Genomic DNA, 14,227 nt, shown 5'->3' with positions numbered 1-14,227 from the left:
ATTGAAAATTCTATTTGTGGAACTTTAAAGTTTACGTTAATTTTACGTTAAATTTAAATTTGACATTTTAAAGTTACACATACGAACATTTACGACATTTCACGAGTTCTCGCTCTCGTATTGATCAATTTTTCTTATTCCAAAAAATCAAATATTTTGTTTGAAAATACCTGTCAATTTCATCATCTTCATTTAAATTTGCGTTAAATTGAATTCGTTTCGCCAGAAAGTAATTTCCGCAGAGCATATGGGTTAATTTGCACTCTGAAGAAGAAATTCAGTTAAGTGCAAAAAAGCGTTACGGAACATTCTTTTTTTCTCTTTTCATTGTACTTAACCACCTACACAGATATTTTACGAAATTCCCCAATTCCTATCAAAAAGAAATTACACGTCACTACCTTGAAGGTGCGTGGAGAGATTTTTGAAGGTGAAGCCTCGGGAAAAAAATACAAGAAGCCTCACTTGAAGAAATGGAGGTAAAAGAGATGGGTAAATGTATCCAAACCAAAAATTAAAGAAAAAAAAATCGCATTCGTCACCAATATTGCTATACAGGTGGACTGCTGTACATGTCTCTATAAAAGTTTATATTGAAGAATATTGTGGGAATATCCCAGACGCGGAGTTTCGCACAATAATAGCCGTTGTGTAAAAATTGCTGATATCATTCATAATCACCTCAAATGGTGTTTCGTACAAATACCTCTGCTGTCTCTCTCACCTTGCGGACTTTCCACAATTTAATATATTATGATAGGGGAAACGAGAAAACACAGGCACAATGGATAAATGAAAAATGCTTCAGGTGTGTGTAGTGGAGCTTTTTGCGCTTCTAAACCACATTCTCTTCCCTGTATAAGATAAACCTCTTGAAATAAACTCAAGTCTTGTGTTTCAGTCCGCAAACTCGCTTTGCTTTTGCCAAAAGAGCAGCACTATTGTAAAGTGCCTTTTACATTGATATTGATCTTCAAAATCCGTTAGATTTTGAATTTGAATAGAAAACCTGTATGCGTAGCTAACTTCACTGTATAGTCAAATTCAACTTAAATAAATGGTGAATATAAGTGTTAAAATTTTTGACAATCTACATATTTTCTCTTTGCAATGTCTTGCAATCTGTGGTGGAAATGGCTTGTTGCCGAATCATATCTCTATTTTCTCTACATTTTATCTTTTTTTATTCGAAAATCTTAACCACAAATTACAAATTATAGTTTAACAAAGTGCCTTTCTATGTGTGTTGATGAAACTACGTAACGGGTTGAGACATAGATAACTCTCCTATGGATAGTAGGTAGAAATTTTCATGTCCCATACTGTGAAAATTTTGGTCAAATTCCTGAGCCGGTTTATTAATTTTTATAGGATATATCTGAGAGAGCAAGGAAAACAAAAATGGCGTCATAAAGTAAGGTAGGATCACATTTTGTTGTCTAATGGTGTCTACACACTAGAAGGCATTTTTTAAAGAAATTTCTACTAGTGTGTAGAAGCCATTAGGTTTCGCTACACTCAGAGCTTCATTTAGATTCGCTCTCATTTTATAATGAATCGAATCCTTTTCTTCTCCGTATACTGCCATAAAGTTCAGGTACACGGTGGAACCAACTGTATAAATGTATAAACAGTGCATATCCCAGCGAGCACAGTTAGCTGAAAAGGACAGTGTTTTCAGCATTTTTTGCTGAACCAAACGGCGAAAGTATGCTAACCCGTCAGTAGTTCTCGAACAAAAAGTGCCAATCAAATATATAGAAATGGCACTGTCTCGCGACTATCGTTTTAAGGCTAGCTACATGTTATCAGCTGAATTGAAATTCGTTAGCATTTGATGCTCGCTGGGTACGTGATACATATACTTAGTATCATCATGTAATGTTTTGTACGTTTAGTACGCCTTGCACCAAATGAGACCCGAAGGGTGCTTTTGTGTAAGCGTGCCTACACTGAGAAAAAAAACGGGGGTGCAATTAACTTTTTTTCCTCATAACTTTAACACTTTTTAGGTGTAAAAATATATCAACATTTTTTAGTGTTAATTTTACACCTTTTTAAGGGTTAAATTAACATAAAAAGGGTAATTTTAACCCCTAATACACCTAAAAAGCATAATATTTACACCGATTTCGGATTTCTCTCAGTGTATATGAAGTTCCTCCTTACGTACAATTTCAAGCCGACCCCAGTCCCCTCCCCAGTCATCCGAAGGACTGTATATTTCCTAATAATATTAAAACTAAAGATGGTTGATCTTCTAGCTTTAACTTCAAGTCATTTTTCTGACACTAAAAAACACACTATCATCAAAGTTGGTAAATTAATTGTATATTTAGTATAATTTTTCAACATCTCGCAAAGTCTCTTCTGTTTGGATTATCGTACGTGTTGTCTATGTTTGCAGACTTTTACCTTTAAATTGCCACCTATTTTGTGGTTAAAAAATTAGGCGAAAAAAATTGTGCGAGTGTAATAAAAACAATTTGAGTGTTTCACAATGTTCGGATTTTCCAAAGCGTCGTATTCATACTTCATTATCGCAATTTTGCCAAATGGTGGGAGAAAATACTGAGAGGGCAAATATTTTATCCACCCACACACCCCCACAATTTCCACCCACAAGTATTTTCACTGTAAAATCTTCAATTTCTTACCTCAGCACCCGCCAAAATCAGGTGCCTTACTGTTGTATATTGACCCACGATCACGGCCAGATGCAGTGGTGTCTGGAAAAAATCATTCTGGATGTCAAGGAGACATGGGTAGGGGTTCATTCTGATGAGGGCTCTCGCCACCTCCTCATATCCATCCAATATCGCCAAATGCAGGTGCCTGCGAAAAAAAAAGACGTTAACATTTTTACATACCTCCATCAGCCAATTGGTTATCTATTTTTAGGATCAAGTTCAAAAGCAATTATCCTCAGAGCAAAGGGATTGATCCTTTTTGAGTACTTTACCCACTTTACCCTATTAACCATGTAAATGTGTCATAAATTGTCTTTGAAAGACCATGTAAACTGCGAGAGAAAAATTTTTGGTTTTCTAACTTTAGGTAAATCCACCTGTTAGAAATGTCAAGCATTGATCATTTGGAAAATCCTGCGTGAAGGACTTGAGACACTACAGAAAATTATTTAAAAAAAAATTCCAATTCACACTTGGAAACTCCAGCGTGATTCAACATCTCTCGATTATTCTCATGATCTGTAAGCTGTAGTTTGACATTGTGGGTCTTTACGTCTTTTTATCGTGCTTAGACAAAAGCACAGGCAACGTCGCTGTGACTCAGAAATCACCAAGAGATATAGTTCCTATGCCACGTGGCATTAAGTGTGTTCAAAATATGACTGTTCTCAATCTTAAAACGTATGTGTAATATGATGTTGCTCATTTAGAAACAATTAAGAAATAATTTAAAATGGTTAAAGAAATTGATCTTTCTAATAAGAATTATTAAAAAAAAATGTATTCCGGAATTTTAATATATATATATGTTATAAGCTATACAACACATTCCTTACAAATAGTATCTGGAGAATGGGAAAAAGCTTATCCGGGATCAATTCTCCAGATGATCAGCATATCCGTCAGAATGTGAATATCATCAAAATTCAAAAGACTGTAAATGAATCATGAGAATTTCACATTAAGTCCACATGGTTGTAAAAGACTAAAGTCTCAAAAAAAATTATGACTTGAGTAAACTGTTGCTTTTTATCAGCAAGTCAATCTCAATTGGGATCATTGGCTTTGGTAGACCTTCAGTTCGAACTACCCTGTAGGAGGGACCCTTAACGGACTAATGATCAAGTAAATGAGTTTTATAGTTTTTTTTTTTTGGGAAAACTTACGTGTCACCATCTGAATTTTGGAGATAATACATTTCCCAGGGCTCCTGAACAGCAGGTACAACATCGCATGTCTGTGACTTTGTGACCTCAAGTGGTCGTTCCCTTTTTGAACTTTTCTGGCCACTTAGGTTGTTGATGGGCTGGCTGTTGAGGTTCAGATTGCAGAACCACTCCGACACATTGTCATTCACTTCCCGGTCCAGCAACATTTGCCCAGATGATATTACCCCACTGTCAGAAATAACACCCGAATCTAGGGCACTTGACGTATTGGTGATCTTGGACTTGTGGTCCTGTGTGCTCCGGGATGTGGTGTCTGGTGCGCTGATATTGGACCCCTTGCCCTCGTCACTCTGTATCTCACTCAGAGACATGCACTGTTCGGATGACATAAAGCCAGAATCGCCACCCTGAGACACTTCAAATTCGCAATGTTTGCCACCTAGATCTGTTCCAGAGGCTTCCCGATTTTTCCTCTCCTTTGCTTCAGACGACGTCTCCTTCGGATCCCACATATTGGATACAAAAATGCGCCAATTTATCTCTTTAGTTCACACACAAAAAATACTCTACAGTCTCTCTCTTGAACACTCTTCAAAACTATTTCCCCGCCAGAGGAATTTTCACTTCCCTAGTCCAGGAAGAAATTGAAGAACACGGGAAATTTGTTTTTTAAAAAAAAATAACACTTGTTTGCTTAGCGAGATTAACTCGCCAGAAAAGCCCACACTACTTGGGAAAATGTTAATTTTTCTATTTTAAAATCCCAAGTAAATATTCACAAGATGGCGAATCCGATGTGAAACTTTCCGCACTAGAGACTTTAATAAGTAACAGTAGGGAATATCTCTATTTCTTAACACAATCGTACTGAAATATATTGATAACACACGATGTTCTGTTGTGATTCAATAACATAATTATGGTGATATGTCGCGTTTGGGAATTATCTCATGGATAAGAATTACACAGCGAATTTTCATAAAAAAAAATACTGCGCTTGAGCACAAAATACCTTCTGCACTCTGAAACGTTACCTCGAGTACTAACTAACAAATGAAAGTTTCGTGAGGCGAGTTGCTCCGTTCATTGAGCGATGAGAAACGTGTTTTGTATGTTGGATTTGAGCATTTTTTGCGTGTGTGTATATGTGCATGTGGTGAATAAACGATTGTGGTGGGGAATTTCTGGAGAAGGGAAAAAGTTCACCGCCCGAGGGCATGAGCATCGGAAATTTCCCGCCAAAAGGAACTAGTCCTTTGAGCACGTGCTTGCACAAAAATTCCAATAAAACCGCATTTGGCGATCATTCGCAAAAAATTCATTGGCACACTAATTTCCAAGAAGTCGCAGTAAAATTTTTGCTGAATCAATATTCGTGGTGAAAAATGTGTAACCGCAGATATCTAACCGCAAAGTTATGTCAAAATTTCATGCCATGAGAAAAATCATTAAATTGTCATCTAAACATTCCACAAATCACGATGGATGGGTACTTCATCTAGAGAGAGAGCATATAAAAAAAAACATTTTTTTAATTGCTTTTCGAGAGGATAGTGGCCGCCTCTTTAGTCTCTTAACCCGCCAGAGTGATAAAGTTTAATTGCTTCGTACAAGCATACAAAAGAAGTCAATGGATGAGTAGTGGAGAAATAAAATTGAAGAATGATGCGCCAGGGGAATTTCACTGGTAATATAAGTTTAGCTTGTATGGCGGCTGTTTGGAAAGTCCCAGAGAGTAGAGGCCTCAAAAAGGCAAGAATTTCCGTGCATTGACTAAATATAATCCCACTTTCGAGCTGGAACCCGCGTCTTCTCGCAGATGCACACACAACTTTGGAGGCCAGCCTGACAATGGATACAGTGTTTCAGACGAGGTTTCAGATCATCGTGGACATCAAGGGGTTATTATATCAGTTGCTATGTGCATAAAACAGTCTATCGCAGGGGGACCTTTGAAATGGGGCAGCTTAAAAATAGAGCTTTTTTTCTCCTAATTTAAATTGAAAATGATAATACACTGATGATATAATTTACACTCAGTCGCAGGATTATGCACATTTTCGGGACTGAAAAAAACGCGCGAAATGACATTACGCATCGAGAAAAATTGCATACTCGCAGGGGCTTTCTTTTGAATAAATCGACCGTAGAAACGAATTTCGCGCGGAGTAAAAGTAGTTCAAACAAAAAGATTCAATTGTTTAATAGAAATGCTTTAACAAACAGTACTCTTTAGCCAGAGATCTTCAATAAATGGTTGGAATATTTAAAAAATAATTACCTTAATAAAAGAAATTAAAGTTTTATTCTGAAAAAGTAGCAAAATGTTTTCAAATTTCCAGCGTCGCAACATAGTATACATTTAGGCGTATTTCAAAAATGATTTAATAAATGACTCCCAAGGGTAGGCAAAATTGCATAATTGTATGTGCATAATTTCGTCAGGTGCATAATCCCGAAAGACTTAATGCCGGGACTGAGTGTAGCTCCAAAAATCATTTCTGAAGTTAAAATATATCATGTAAAGGCTCTATATTATTTAAAAATAGTAAGAAAAAGCCCAATTTCAAAGCTTCCCCATTTCAAAAATGCCCCATTTCGCCCAATATGAATTTAGTTCGTAGATCTACATTGGGTGTTCTCATGTTAAAGAAGTTTGTCAAAAAACTTAATGTCAATTTACCACGAAGCTTTGGCTAGGATGGTTTTAAGTACAAAATCCCCAAGAACTGGGTTTTACTAAATTTCTCTTGTGACAAATTAAAATCCAAGTCTAAAATAAATTCGACATAGTAATCTCATAACTATTCTTAATTAATTAATTAATTAATAAAATATAAGACAATAAGAGCTCTAGAAAAAAAGTAAAAAAAGTTTTCCTTATTTGTTAGATTTTTAAACAAAGAAAAAATAACAGTATTATCCTGGTATCACAATAACATACTAAAATTTTAAGATGATTCTCATTTAATGTTGCAAATATTATAGCGATTATAGATATATTTTAATTTATATTATATTATATTTGTATTATAAAAAAATAAACAATACAAGATTTTGATGTACACTTTTGTTATAAAATGACACGCTTGGCCCAATAAATTAATTGATTTTAATAAACTCGATAAGCAACAATACGATTTGTTATAAAAATTAATGATATTAATAAGTGAGTAAATAAATAAAAAAATAAATTATCAATTTAATAAATTTAATTAAATATTAATAAGAAACGAATTAATTTAAATGAGAAACCATATTTATGTAATTTTATGTCTTTTTTTAACCAATTAATGTGGATCTAGTCGGTTTTTAATATAAAGTAGACAGTTTTTTATTTAAATTCAAAGTTAAAGATATTATTCTATTCATCACCCCAACTTATATTAAAATATTTTATTAAAATAAAAAGAGAAAAATATTTTTTTAAATTTAAAACTGTTTAAAACGTAGGCGAATGTAATGAAAGGAATCTTAAAAGAATAATCAGTTCTAATTAAAAAAAATTGACGGTTCTTTAGAATTCAATTAAATTGGTTAGCTTAGGTATTTCGTAAATTTGCAAAATATTATTATTTCCAATGTATTTCCAATGTTGGTCAAAAAACTCATAACACTGGCCTTAGTAGATCAGTGGATAGTGAACATTTTTTAGTACATTATTTCTCATATGCTTTTGCATAATAGACTTTTCTTTGTGTTGGGTCCTGTCACGACTGTTTGGTTTGGAACATGGCAAGGACAAGAAAACAGTCATGACAGGATTCTATACAAAAGAAAAATCTATTACGCATAAGCATATAAGAACATCCATGTACTAAAAAACTGTTCAAGAGGAAGGTTTCCTTTTTTTAAATTTTTCATTGGAATAGAACAAATGTCCCATCGGTTTTTGAATTAAATGGATGCATAATGGTGCTATTTCAATGCAAAATCAACATGTCTTTTTTAGCACTTCACTGTTCTCTACTATTCGTTGTATCGGTCTCTGTAACGACTGTTTAGTGGCTTTAGTCTATGGCGCAGACTGCGCAAAACAGTCAAGACAGAAACCAACACTAAAAAAAAGTTGATAAGGCAGAAGCTCTTGAGAACAGTAAAGTGCTAAAAAAAACATGCACATTTTTTTATTGGAATAGCAACATAAATATAATTTCAATGCATTAACAAAATAAATGAACTATTTAAATTAAAGAAGGTCCAAAAACTCTGAAATTTTGATTTTTTTATTTCTTCACATTAAAAGATAAGTACCCCTTATTTTAAGTTCGTTAGAGGCCGCGAAGTATACAGATGGGCTAAATGCGATAATATACCAGCAGCAGCATATTTAATGTGTATGGAGAAAAGTCGCACAATGGGAATTTTGGGAGAAAAAAAAGATGCGAAATTCAAATCATTCATAGCCGTTGGAAAGTTTCGGAATTTCCACAATTGATACCATCGATATATATATTTTTCGCACTTTTTATTCAATGAATCCTCCTACTTTTGTGCATGAGAAAGCTCTGAAATTCCCTCACACGATCATTTTGAATTATCAATTGAGCAAACAAACAAAATGTATGGTGAATTGAGTCGGGGAAAGACTAAATATTCCCATTACTAATTAGCAAATACTTGTGAATAATTCACTGTGTATATAGCTCTATAAATGAACACTTTGAGATCTTAGCCATGCTTTAAGGTTTCCTTTTAAACATCTGCCTTTCCGCTGCATTATTTTAATCAATTTTAAAATAATTTCACAAGGAAAGTAGATATGAAACATGATAATTTAGCATTAATTTACTTTTCAGTTAGAAGTGATAATTATGCATGTTACTTCTTAGCATGTCTCTCAGCTGTTGGAAATTCCCAAAATAAAGTTTCCCTTTTTTTTAAAGAAATACCCAAGAAAAAGTTATCGGCTAAATTAAAGGAATCCTATTCATCAAATAAAATTATTCTCTATGCTTTATTATTGCATTAAGATTTCTGGAAATACCCAAATAATTTTCAGTAATCTCCAAATGTCTCAAATGCATTTTAATTAAATTTAAACCTTTTGAATTAATTTTAAAGCTTAAAAATATACAACTTCTACTAATTTTATAAGTGATATAATTTTCATTGAATGAATTGTTAATAGAAATGAACGAAATTTAATTATAAAAACTTTATGTTAAGTATTGAAATATTGCGTAAGAAATATTATGATTAAATGGATTCTGCTATTGATTCGGACGCTTTACAAATTTTTAATTTAAGATAATTAAGACTTTCCAGTTTTTAATTAGTAAAATTTATTTATTTTTAATTATTTTTAAAATAAAAAATTGGAAAAATTTAATCATTGTTAGTCGAGACCTAGACGTAGAGAGAATGGTAAAAATAAGTGAAAATGATTTTTGAGAAGATTTTTAGAATAGTTTTTTTTACGACATTTGCAGAAGTCAATTATATTATGTGATATTCTCACAACATTTTATTTACTCCATTGATCCTTAAATTATGTCAATTGTGGTTGTTTTAAGATTTATTAATTGTATCTCACTTGTAGGTGAGGATTTGTTCAAGTAATGGAAATATTTCTGGCTCCGCACATATATTCTGGCTTTATGCTCTTCATATTTTTTTTCATATTCTTTTAATTAATCTGACCTATCTGTGGCTATATATTTTAATAGCACGTCTTAAGTCACACATTTCTGAAAAAATGAGGTCAGGTTTATTAAAAGAATATGGGAAAAATATAAAATGCTCGAAGTTAGATTATCTGCGAAGCATGAAAGACTTCTTGAAAGAAGTCTAACTACTTTGCTAAAATGAAATATTTGGTTTTTCGATTTTAGCAGAACCAAGTCTGAGTAATTTTGTTCACAGCTAAGCAAGTTTTTTTAAGTCTCCGAAGATCGTGTACCAAATGCTGAATTCTTTTTACATTTTTTTAATGAAAATTTTAGAAAATATACTGTAAATTAAATGTTGTACTTTTATAACTATATATAAGAGTTTGAATTAAATAAATTTTTAATAGAGAAAATATGCAGGAGAAACATTTCCCAGAAAAGTTACACAGGCCATTGTGAGGAGGCGTCGCCCTTGGGGCAGACCTATGACAAGATGGCTGAATCAAATTCAGAATCTTGCGTTGGAGCACCTTGATATCAAACTCGAACATCTTCCTGAAGTAGCGGAGGATCGACAGACGTGGACTGCTAAACTGAATGTCATAGGCCCCCCCCACCTCAATAGGGATAAACGGTTGTAAATGAAGATGATGAAAATGTACAGTTTTTTTTAAATTCTTAATGACCTGTTTTAATGCCCTTGCCATCTTGTATAAAGTGATAAAGTTTTCTTAAAAATTGCGGAAATTAAACCCAAGTAATGTGATCAGTATGAGATGAAGTTCTTAACAATTGTAGGGAAAGCGCCCTATCTTCGGACCAATCAAGCTTCGAACATTTTATTCTTTTCAGGAATAAAAAGATCAGGAAAATTAAAAAGAAATTGAGTTTTTAGAAGCTTGGGTCGTCCGAAGGTAGCGCGCTTTTTCCTATACCTAATTATTATGTAATTGACTTTCCTTTCACCCATGTAACCCCTTTGATGAGATTGTGCTATCACTACCCTGCTCAGTGTAAGTAAATAAAATAATCGAGATGGAAAAAAGAATCAAAGATTACTGTGCACATATTTTATTTCTTAGTGTTAAAAATTGGTTGTTTATTATTAGGGATTTCCTAGAGGTTTCTTCTTTCAGGCTGTTGGATGCAAGGGTACAAGGAATTCCCAAATTTTGAAAGTTATTAAAGCCTAACATCTGTATCTTTTCAGGTAAAAGTGTAAGAAGTGTGACTGTCTTAGATAAAATACAGCTTTTAGATTTAGAATATCTGATTGCTCAAAAACATAGTATTTTTATTATTGTTAATTACGAAAGTTAATATCGTGAATCTGCAATATGAGAATTTTATGCTTGTATAAATGTTAAAATATATCCATTTTTAAACTCTATTTCCTTAAGGAGGATGTGGGCTCAGATCATTTAGAATAAACTTGGTCTCTCAGTCCTGCGTTATTTCAGAAAGGTTGTTCCTCTTAAAGTCGTAGATATTTTTAACCGGTTCTTTAAACAATTAATTCAAATCATTCTAAGTAACATGATTCTAAGAAATCTAATATGTTACTTTATAAGTTATTTAGCTAATTATATGAACCTCATCGTAATTTCCCAAATATCTCACACTGATTAATCATGATGCAAAATTTCACCGGAATCCAGACATGACGTAAATTTTTCCACGCATGACTACAACCTTTGTTTACATTTTGGCGAAAAAGGTATTAGCCAAATCGTAATCTGTAAATTGTACTTCCAATTTTCCCATTGCGAAAATTGGTCATAGTAAAACGGAATAAGTTCTTTTTCTAACTCCTCGTGTAACTAATTATGGAGAAATGTGGGGATCCCACTTTGTCAAACTGTTACTTTTTTTGCCGGTACGATAATTTTTTTTTGTACAAAAAAAAATGTATATGAAATTCTCTTATCTTTTTTCACACTTGTGTATACACACAAACATGCGCATAATTAGCAAGTCAATTCGATAGAGTGAAAGAAGAAATTTTATGCGTTGTTTACATTAGCAATTCCATATATTGTTCGGTAAATGGCGGGGAAATAACAAGGTATACAAACGAGAGAGTATTTGAATGTAATTGACTTACCGGTAAATTAATTGATGGCAAAAAGTGTCTCGCTAGACAGTGTAGATAATTCAGTCTTTTTGGTAGTCTCTCGTCTTGTATGCTTTATTCACCAAAACTAATTAATTGGTTGAACACTGATTCACTATAGACTCAAGTTAAATTAGAAAAATTAACAAATAAAATAATTATTAATACTGAGATTTTGGAAGTGGTTAATTAGGAACTTTTAAAGCTGATTTAAATGCTGAACATATATAATTAAGTAATTTGGCACGATAGTAATCTCTTGGACATGTTGAAGTTCTTATTATCACTTGCGACACATATTCATGATGGGGAAATTTGTTTAGTTTCACCGAAGACTGAACTATTTTGACGGACTTTATAGTGTTTTCGCGGTTTGAGAATAACCCGAGTGTGTTCAGGTTTTTCTTGTGACTCTCGGAGTCGTTTTTTCGTGTATTACCGTGTACGCTTGACGGCAGTCGATCTTGTACTGAAAACACTGTTCAACATGTTTCGCCTCGGCAGTTGAACGCCCCTTTTCTGAGTCTAGAAGGTATATACGAGAAAAAACACATGTGCCAAGAAATGCAGAGTATTTTCCCAGAGGTGTGCTTTCCTTGCAGCATCTGCAAGACATTTTGAGCAAAATTACTGGTCCCATATTGACTAAAATTGCCCGGCGCTTAGGCTATTTTGTAGGTCATAAAAGATAGGACCATACGTAAAAACCCAGGAGAAATGGGGTGTCTACAATAAATAAAAATGCAAAATGGTAAAGTCCTGGCAGGAATAACACATTGGACAGATTAGCCGTAATTAGAATGCGAAGAAGGGATGGTGAGAAAATTATGGGAATTTCCTTCCCAACACACAAAAATTTAGTGCAACAATTCTCACGTGCAAATGGGATGGTCTTCTTAAGCGCCTTGTGCTCACCAGATGATGACGCCAGGCAATATTTCATATTTTGCTAGCCAAAGGAAGTCATCCCAATTCCTTCTACAGCCCATTTACTATCGACATAAATCCCGAATTTAGTTTTTTTTCTTTTTGGGAAGCGCATGGGCGCCAGAAAAAGGATAAATTCAAAATATAACAGTCAAACATGCATAAATTTTGACCATGAAATGTGTGCAAAATTCCCACACATTCTCAGCTCATTTCGGAGCAGATGTGGACGGTCAATGACGGGAAAAACACAGAGCAAAAAGGAAAGATAAAAAAAAAATAAATAGTAATGGGAAAAATCCAAACAAGTAACTAAAAGTACAATTAACATTGGAACTTTTTTTTAGCATTTCCCCACTGCTGGATATGAGCACGAGAAATGCCATCGAAATGCTTTTTTTTCGCCGAAAAGCTCTCTAGCTTTGTCTGGGCATAAAGCTTTTATTTTTTTGCTGTGGTAAAAGAGTTCGAAGAAGACGAAGAAGATATTGCGTGATAATTTGCGAATATTTTTATAATTTCCATTTCACTCATGAGGTGTGAGTCGACCTGGCTTCATGAGTTTTTGATACTTTATCAAGCAGTTATATAGGATAAGATTATTAGGATTCTCGCCAATTGTTATCGTTGCAAAATGTTCTACCTTCTGATGCATCTTTTACTTTGCCAAAGTGTCAATTGAGTTCCAAGTTGCAACCACTTTAAGTTGAGATTACCTATGAAAACCTTGAAAAGAATTTTAGTTTTCATTTGAGCTTATCATCGTTAATTGAACTTTAAGTACATTTCATTTATTGTGGAAGTGGGAAGCAATATGCCAAAAAAACATATTGATAGTTACAATAATATGTAAATATGTAAAGAAAGACTACACTGAGAAAAAAAGAGGCTACGATAAACTTTTTTTCATCATAACTTTAACACTTTTCGGGTGTAAAAATATATCAACATTTTTTAATGTTAATTTTACATCTTTTGAGGGTAAAATCAACATGAAAAAGGCTAACTTTAACCCATAATACACCTAAAAAGGGTAATATTTACACCAATTTCGGATCAATATTGCAGGGTAAAATTAACATTTCCAGAATGTTATTTTAACTTTTTCGGATTTCTCTCAGTGTAAGGGGTAGATGCCGGTCACGGTAACTGATACCGATCTGCCAATTTTTAGTTCCAGTTTGGCACTATTTTACCGATCAACTCAGGATCAGCAACTTATTCATCCCTTAAGAGAGGTAGAATAAAGAGTACTCACCACGGGAACACAGGCTTTTCTTATAAATGTTTTTTTTCTCCCTAGGTCATCTGCCTTCACATAGCAATCCTGCCAGGAATGATCATATCGCGAAAAATTACAAGCATCAGGACGAAATTGATGCAGAAATGTGAAATGATGGGATGTGATAAGAAGAATATTTTACAAGAGTCAATTTTAAATCAAGAATAGGGGGAAGTGGGGCCACATTATGTTGGGGCTGCATTGAAAACGCTATTTTTCGCATATTTCTAAAGAAAGCTGGATCTAGACATAACGTCAGTTAAATCAGCATTTATCGTAACTTCATTTTTGCGATTTTGGGATATATATTATTTGGAATCAACGTAATTTTGTTTATTAAACGCACTCGAGAAAAAGAAACTTTTATAAGCCCAATAAAAATTATTTTAAACAAAAATTATCGTAAGTGCCCTTAATTAAGAAAAATTTATCAG

At 33.5% G+C, this 14,227-nt stretch overlaps 1 protein-coding gene across 2 annotated transcripts in view; it reads right to left on the bottom strand.

The window, feature by feature from the left end:
- LOC129807451 (NF-kappa-B inhibitor cactus) overlaps positions 1 to 12,055 on the bottom strand; it is a 35,700-nt gene extending 23,645 nt beyond the window's left edge. The window contains exons 1-3 of one of the 2 annotated variants that reach the window (XM_055856738.1): positions 11,576 to 12,055; positions 3,857 to 4,356; positions 2,658 to 2,835 (exon numbers count right to left, since the gene is read on the bottom strand). In XM_055856738.1, the coding sequence (XP_055712713.1) occupies positions 2,658 to 2,835; positions 3,857 to 4,248 (570 nt within the window). In that variant the 5' untranslated portion in view covers positions 4,249 to 4,356; positions 11,576 to 12,055. Of the gene's footprint in view, positions 1 to 2,657; positions 2,836 to 3,856; positions 4,955 to 11,575 lie in introns of those variants that run through there. The other variant, XM_055856737.1, reaches the window with a different exon arrangement.
- Positions 12,056 to 14,227: the final 2,172 nt, after the last annotated feature.

Source organism: Phlebotomus papatasi, chromosome 3 (assembly GCF_024763615.1).
Source record: "Phlebotomus papatasi isolate M1 chromosome 3, Ppap_2.1, whole genome shotgun sequence".
NCBI lineage: Eukaryota > Metazoa > Arthropoda > Insecta > Diptera > Psychodidae > Phlebotomus > Phlebotomus papatasi.
The sequence above is the reverse complement of the archived record's forward strand: the minus strand, read 5'-3'. Positions and strand labels throughout refer to the sequence as shown.